The 7,542-nt window shown below is 60.2% G+C and overlaps 1 protein-coding gene across 2 annotated transcripts in view; it reads left to right on the top strand.

Annotated features, from left to right (window-relative positions):
• PHF24 (PHD finger protein 24) overlaps nt 1-7,508 on the top strand; it is an 8,360-nt gene extending 852 nt beyond the window's left edge. The window contains exons 2-7 of one of the 2 annotated variants that reach the window (XM_017746652.1): nt 2,747-2,842; nt 4,473-4,845; nt 5,978-6,163; nt 6,623-6,701; nt 6,802-7,004; nt 7,273-7,508. In XM_017746652.1, the coding sequence (XP_017602141.1) occupies nt 4,477-4,845; nt 5,978-6,163; nt 6,623-6,701; nt 6,802-7,004; nt 7,273-7,443 (1,008 nt within the window). In that variant the 5' untranslated portion in view covers nt 2,747-2,842; nt 4,473-4,476 and the 3' untranslated portion in view covers nt 7,444-7,508. The remainder of the gene's footprint in view (nt 1-2,746; nt 2,843-4,472; nt 4,846-5,977; nt 6,164-6,622; nt 6,702-6,801; nt 7,005-7,272) is intronic. The other variant, XM_008643030.2, reaches the window with a different exon arrangement.
• The last annotated feature ends 34 nt before the right edge of the window (nt 7,509-7,542 follow it).

Below are 7,542 nucleotides of genomic sequence, written 5' to 3'. Positions count from 1 at the left end.
CAATATCCCCACTGGACTCCCACAGCCCTGCAGAGGGTGGGAGGGTACCACAAGCCACAGATCTCCCTGCCCCATGGCAAATGGAACACCTCGTGGCAGCAGGCCCAGCAGTGCCACAGCTCCAGCATGTGCTGTCTGCCCGGGAGAGGGGACAAGGGGATGCTGCCAGACCCCTCTGGCCATTTGCAGCCAGCTCAGGGAGGTGGAATGCAATGTCCCCTAACCAGAGCCTGCTGCCTTCGAAGCCTGGTCCCCCTCACCCCAGGCGGGCAGCAATTGTGCAGGGTGTGCCAGAGCCATGCCTGAGCCACGGCAGCTCCTCCCAGCCCTGCTTCATGCCCTTCAGACTGAGCCCTGGGACCAGGCAGCCATGGGCTCTGATGTCCCAGGTTGTCCTCCCTGTTGGTACCCCACCCCTCTGCCCCCAGGGTCCCTAACGCTGCTCGCAGTAAGACACAGCACTGCAGGGCAAAAGCCCCAGCAGCCTGGTGAGGGCAGGGAGGAGGCCTGGCCCCCTGGCAGCCTGTGGGGACCAGGTGCATCCTTCCCCACGATCGGGGAGCATACTCCTGGCACCGGAGGAGGTTCTGCTCCAGGCACAACCCTGACGCAGCCCCTTGAAGGTGGGTGCCATGGATCCTGCTCCAGGGTGCACCAGCCCAAGCACCCTCTGACCCTTCATTTGCTGGCAGGGCCCTGCACTGAGGACACACCGTGGGGCAGGTAACAGTCAGTCCTAGAGACCTGTGGCTCCACACCCCCATCTCCCCAGGCTGCCACTGTGCACCGCAACATCTCACTCTGCACCCACGGCCCCCAAGAAGCACCCATCCCGCACCCCCAGCTGCCACAGACACCACCCCACTCCCACAGCTTCTGCAACATCCCTGCACCCAAAGCCACCACCCACCCCATGCCCACACCGCTGCAACACCCTCCAAGGGCCATAACACCCGCCCTGCACTGCCAGCCACGCCATAGCATATCCACCGCAAAACACATCCACCCCTCGCACCTCATCCACCCCGTAACACATCCAGTCCTAACAAACACACCCCACCTGCTCTGCTCCCCAACACATCCATCCTGCGCTCCCCGCCACCACACCACCCCCGCCGTGCTGCGCTACGCCCACCTGTGTGTCACCCGCCACCCCGCACCCACCACTAACCTGGCACCCCGTAACCCTTGCACAAGCCACATGTGTTCTGCCACGGCAGAGAGATTTTGCAGCTATGCAGGGACCACTGGTTCTGTTTGCATCCGGATGCTCTGCCCTGTTTCCTTTTCCCGGGGTGCCTCCGTGCTAGCCACCAGCTCTCTCCCCATTCCCACCTAACCCAGGCTTAATCCTCACTCCAGCTCCACCAGCCTTGCTTCCATGCCTCAGTGTCCCCCACACAGAGAGGAGCGTGATGCTGGGAAAGATGCGTCCATGGGTGCTGAGAGGATGAAGTGCTTTCTGGCTCAGTGTTTTGCTGCAGGAACGAAGCAGCAAGGAGCAAATCCAAAAGAGAAGAGTGAGGGGAGTGGATGTTGCCCAAGCATCAGGGCATGGGTGCAGGGGGCTGGGGGAAGGAGAAGGGAAGGGGTTGGGAAGGTGCCCACCACCGACTGTGACAGCCCCCGGTGCTGGCAGGGCTCAGTGGAGCTGGGTGTTTGCAGGCAGCTCCTGCCTGTGCCCAGATTTAGCTCCTCTGTGGGGGCGACCTAAAAATAGTCCCACGGTGCAGCCTGGCAGCAAGGTCGAGGCCCCCACACCTCTTAGGTCACGGTGAGACAGGTGGTGGTTCTGTTTGCCTCGGGGGGTGGACACAAATAGCACTGGAGACACTTTCCCCCAAGGACATGTGGGGACGCAGGGGTTGCTCGGGTGTCTGGGCTGCTGTGAGGCAAGACTGCCCCTGGTCCTCCCTCCCCAGGAGAAGGGGGACTCCCCAAGTCTGGCAGAACCCCAAGTCAGGCCAGGTTCTATGTGAGGGTGAAGTCCCACCCCACAAAGCCAGGCAGGTCAGGTAGGGTATGGGGCACAGGCAAAAAGGGGTCTGGAGAGTGCAGAGCAGGTTTGGGGTATCTGGGGAGTAATGGGGCCTGTGGAAAGGCAGTGGAGTCTGGAGACTGAGCTCAGGATGAAGCCATTCACCCCAGATGCGCAGGCAGGGTCCAGCTGTTCAGCACTAGCAGGAGCAGGGAAGCCAGCAGAGCTGAGGACAGACACAAGTCATGATAGGAGTGACACTGTCCAGGCTCCAGGCACACAGTTGCCAGTGTCAGAAGGCACTCAGGGTAGGCTTGGGAGAGGACAGGAAACAAGGAGGTGGGCTGGGGTCTTCCAGCAGCAGCACAGTGCAGGTGGGTGATTATGACATGAACACACAGGGGAACCAGATTTGGGGGGGGAAATACAGCAAGTCCACACACCAGCCACCCTTCTAGTGCCTGGGCTGCCCCACTGCACTGCAGAGTGGCTGGGGTTGGGGTGTCCAGAGCTCAGCAGCACCGTGGGGAGAAGCTGCCAGCACACTGGGATCAGGAACACCAGTGTGGGTACCAGGGAGACTGATGTGCTGTGGGTCACATCCCTCTTTTCACTCTTCTCTGTGAGCCTAGCCTCTCTGGACCCTCTCCTCCCTGCTTCTTGGACAGGAGTAGGCCTGGATCTGGCCAACACTCAGTGGTGCAGGGACCTGCAAAGGCAGATCTTGGGGGGATTTCCCTGTGACTTCTCCGACTCTCTCGCTCGCAGGCAGAGCTGCAATGCTGCCCAGCAGCAGAGCTGATCCAGACCACGGCAGACGTGATCCTGAGCCAGCCAGGCAGAGGGTGGTGGCACGGCGAGGAGGTAGAAACACCCAGGTGTTTTCCTTCCCACTGGCACAGCCGCAGAGATGCTGCTGCTGTGGCTTGGACACGTGCCTCCAGCTCTGCCCCGCTCCCACCTTTGCAAAGCCCCGGGAGCTGAAGAATGCCGGGCACCAGCTCCGAGCCAGGCACTGCGGCCAACAGGTGCAAACACCCCAGCCCACACACGCGCACGCTGCTGGGACCCCCACGCGCAGGACGGGGCCCACACGTGTTGCGTACCCGGCTCAGCGCGGGGGAATCTGCAGGCAGATGGTCCCGCTGTGGTGGGGAGAGGCTGGGAAATCACATGCGTGTGCACGCAGTGGTGTTTGCCGCCTGCCAGCATGCTCTGCTCCACTCCGCTCGGCCCTGCTGCTGCGGGGGACCTGTAATTACCCTGACCAGGCTCCCTGCCACAGCAGTGCCCGCGGTGTCGAGTCCTCCCGCAGACAGCGAGATCCCGGTGTGTGCACGCATGCTGCTAATTATCCCGCTACCTGGGGACTTCCCTGCTGAGGCTGGCGGGGCAGGAGATTGCTGCTCCAATCTCCCCACATTGCCTCCTGGTCCCTGGGCACCACCTGGGAGTGCCTCTGTGCTGCAGCATGGAATTACAGAATAATTAAGGCTGGAAAAGACCTCTAAGATCATCAACTCCAACCATTAACCCAGCACTGCCAAGGCAACCATTAAACCATGTCCCTGAGTGCCATGTCTACATGGTTTTTAAACATTTCCAGAGATGGTGATTCCACCACTGCCCTGGGCAGCATCTTCCATAATGCAACCCCAGCACAGCACAAGGGAAGCCCTTGGACCCATGTGGGGTGATGCTGTGCCCCACAACACTGGAGGTCAAATCCTGCTTCTCCCCAGCTTCAGCTCACACCCAGTGAGACAGAGTCCAACTTGTTAATGCTGCTGCTGTTGGCCTCCCCATTTTACCCCAAGATGATCTTCCCTTGGTACTTGGAAGCCAAATATCCTTCTTGGGACCCATGTGTCCCAGTCCCATGCATTGCACCTCTTCCCCCTTGCACCCTCACAGCCCTGCTACAGCTGGCCCAGCCTCCCCACATGGCTTCTTGCAGGATGCCCAGTGATCACAGCAGCAGCAGCACACACACAAGCATGTGAGTGGAAGAAAGGCAGGTGAGTGAAGAGGAATTTAAGGAAGGTGAGGGGTCAGCACCAGACCTGCTATGACTGCGTCCTGGGCAGAGCTGCAGGGAGGACATCTTTCACCCTTGACTGGCCACAGAGGCTGTCTTCAAGGCAGAAAGGAGATGCACACAAGAAAGAGGGTTACAGCTGGTCCTAGTCCCTGTGGGTGTTACTGATCTGGCATGGGAAAAGCCTGGATGTGTTTCTTGTTAAGCTGGAGTCCATAGAGCAAGGGTGGGGAGGCACCCCCAAACCATCTCCCTGCCTCCTGTCCCACTCCTCCACCCACTCAGACCCTCCATGGCCCGGAATCCATCTCCCCATAGCCACCATCATAACCCCAGCACCAGCTTGTCACAAAGACCCCATTTCTGCTGCCCTGAGCTGCTCCTCACACAGCTGGGGGAAAACCATCGGGATGCCCTTTTGGCGTCAGGGACATAGCACCTTCCTTCCCACCGCAGAGCCATGGGGGTGCTGATGTCGAGGAGGCAGACGGTGGAGAGGGTGCAGAAGGTCAGCTTGGCCGTGTCAGCCTTCAAGGATGGGCTGCGGGAGCAGCCATCGACACGGCGTCGGGCGGAGGCGGGCACCGCACGCCAGGGGACGCTGGAGCAGGAGGTGCAGGAGGGAGAGGAGGAAGCAGCAGCAGGACCTTCCCAGCCAGAGGAGAGCAGTGCCAGCAAGGCAGCCTGGGAGCGGCTGCGGGATGGCCGGGGTGTGGAGCCTGAGGAGTTTGACCGGGCCAACAGGTTCACACCACCTGCCTTCATCCGGCCCAAGAGAGAGCTCCACGATGATGAGCCCCCGGACATCAGCCTGGAGCAGAGGGAGCAGGTAAGCCGCTGGAACCACAGAGACAGTGTGGGAGGAATGGGGACAGGGCTGGAGGTGCACAGGGGAGAGCCCAGGGCTGTATAAGCACCTGAGTGCCTGCCAGGCCATGACAGTCTCACAGGGCATGGCAAAGCCCTATGGAGGTGGTTCAGTGGGGCAGTGTACCAGTGGCCAGGCTGGGCAGCTGGAGGTGCCACAAGGGGAGGGGGGTGTAACTACTCAGATGTGCCCTGGAGGGACCCTGGGATGTCTTGGAAGGGAGAAGTCACTGCTGGGCACAGACAGCTCTAGGTCTGGGGAAAAGAAGACAACTTGACCTACATATTAGTCCACCTGCAGTCAACCAGCCTGCAACTCAACCCACCCCTCCATACCTGCAGCCCCTACACCCCTGCCCGTCTACAATCCAACAGTTTATCCACCCATGCCCTCAATCCTACAACCTACCCATCCACACCCACAGCCTTACCCATCCAGCCACCCACCCAGCAAGCCTACACCCCAGCCCACCTACAACCTTATGTAGCGCCGTACAGACATAAAATATCCTGAGCTGGAAGGGACCCACAAGGATCATTGAAGTCCAACTCCAGGCCATGCACAGGACACCCCAAGAATCATACCATGTGCCTGAGAGTATTGTCCAGGCTTGGTGCTGTGACCACTGTGTTCCAATGTCCAACCATGTTCTGAGGCTAGATCAGCCAGGGTACCCAGGTAATATACCCAGGTTAGTATCTCTTTGGAAGTGGAAATGGAAATGTGTGGGAAAACCTTACAGCTTATCCATCCACACGTGCAAACCTAAAGACCAGCCAATCTACAACCCTACAGTCCAGCCACCCACACCTACCATGCTGCACCCCAGAGAACCTACAACCCCATGGCCACAGCAACCCTACAGCCAGACCCATCCACCCACCATTCATCCCCACCAACACACCCACTAACCTCCTCTAACTCAACCAGCCGTGTCCCTTACGACCTCTTCCCTATGCCAGCCCTGCACATTCACATCTTCCTGTCCTCTCTGCCCCTCAGCATCCCCCCCAGCCTGCAAAGCACTGCCCAGATCGAGAAGCCAAGCCCCTGCTCATTCTCCTCTTCTGAGTATCTGCCCATCCCTCCCCAGATCCTGAATGATGAGATGTGTGAGATCTGTGAGGTGTGGACAGCCGAGAGCCTCTTCCCCTGCCGCATCTGCCCCCGGGTGTATCACGACGGCTGCCTGCGCCGCATGGGATACCTGCAGAAGGACAGTGCCGTGGAGGTGACGGAGACAGCGCACACTGAGACGGGCTGGAGCTGCTACTACTGCGTGAGTGCCTGGAGTAGGGGACACCAGGCCACTGCTGGGTGGTGGGTGCTCCCCAGGGAACTGTGCCCCACATGGAACATGAGCAGGATCCCACCTCACAGCCTGGTCTGGGACAATGGGGGACCTGCTGCTCTCCAGTTCCCACCACCCACCTTGGCCTGATGGGGTCTCCAGACACAGGGGACAGCGGCCCTTCTCCACCTTCCCACCCCTGCAGCTAGCCCTCCAGGACGTTGGTGGGGGATGTGGCACCATGGGTACATGACATGCTGTGTCAGGGCCGGAATGGCCAAAGCCCGGGGGCATGGAGCCATTCCACTGCAGCACCCTTGGGTGACACAGCACAACATCCCTCTCTGGGTGGCCACACCCACACGCTTTCAAGGGATCCCAGTGCTGCCATACAGAGGTGTGCTCCCTCCACCCTATGTCTTTGCTCCTCTCTGCCCCCCACCCCAGGACAACCTCAATCTGCTGCTGACAGAGGAAGAGATGTACAGCCTGATGGAGACCCTGAAGAACTGCAAGATCATTCCAGGTGCGTACCCTCCATGTGGCAGGTCCCAGATGGCTGCAGGAAGCAGCTGGGGAGGTGGGTTCCCCCTCCTTCCTGGGCATAGCCAATCTGTCCCCTGCAGAGAGCTGCCTGACCCTGGATGACTTCCTGCACTACAAACACCAAGTGCACAAGCAGCAGTTCGAACGGACCATGCCTGAGGCACAGGAGGAGCAGGCAGCCCTGCAGTTCAACGCCCTGGACCCCGACAAGAAGGGGCACATCGAGTGGCAGGACTTCCTCTCCCATGAGTCCATCCAGCTGCTGCAGAAAATACGGCCGCAGGTACAGTTGTGGCATCCAGGGCTTGCTCCCATGGCTGGCACACATGGTCACAGCACCCAGGGCTGGCTACCATGGCCAGCACCCATGGTCACGGCACCCAAAGCTGGCTCCTGCAGCTGACGCCATGGCTCTGACACCTGGGGCTGACTCCCATGGCCTGCACCCCTGGCCATAGCACTCAGGGTGGAGACCCCTACAGTTTTGGGCACATAAGGAGGGAGGTTCCCATGGGATGAGTGCTCCACCTTTCCTTCTCTGACCCCCCTAGAATGCCCTTCTGCGGCTGCTGACACCCAAGGAGCGGGAGCGGGCACGGGCAGCCTTCCTGGCCCTGGACCAGGACAACGATGGCTTCATCGGGGAGGGCGAGTGCCGCCAGGCCCGGCACACCTGGTTCCGCAAGCACCAAAAGGAGATGCTGTCCTGCAATGTCAGGTAAGGGGATGCTGGATGCCCACCCTGGTGTAGGGGTGATATCCCAGCAGGACTCCCAGCATGGCCCCAACACCTTCCAAAGGGCCTCAGCAAAGAGGCTGCC

The sequence above is a fragment of the Corvus brachyrhynchos genome, unplaced genomic scaffold (assembly GCF_000691975.1).
Source record: "Corvus brachyrhynchos isolate BGI_N302 unplaced genomic scaffold, ASM69197v1 scaffold139, whole genome shotgun sequence".
Lineage (NCBI taxonomy): Eukaryota > Metazoa > Chordata > Aves > Passeriformes > Corvidae > Corvus > Corvus brachyrhynchos.
Note: the sequence above shows the minus strand (reverse complement) of the source record. Positions and strands in the feature narration are given on the sequence as shown.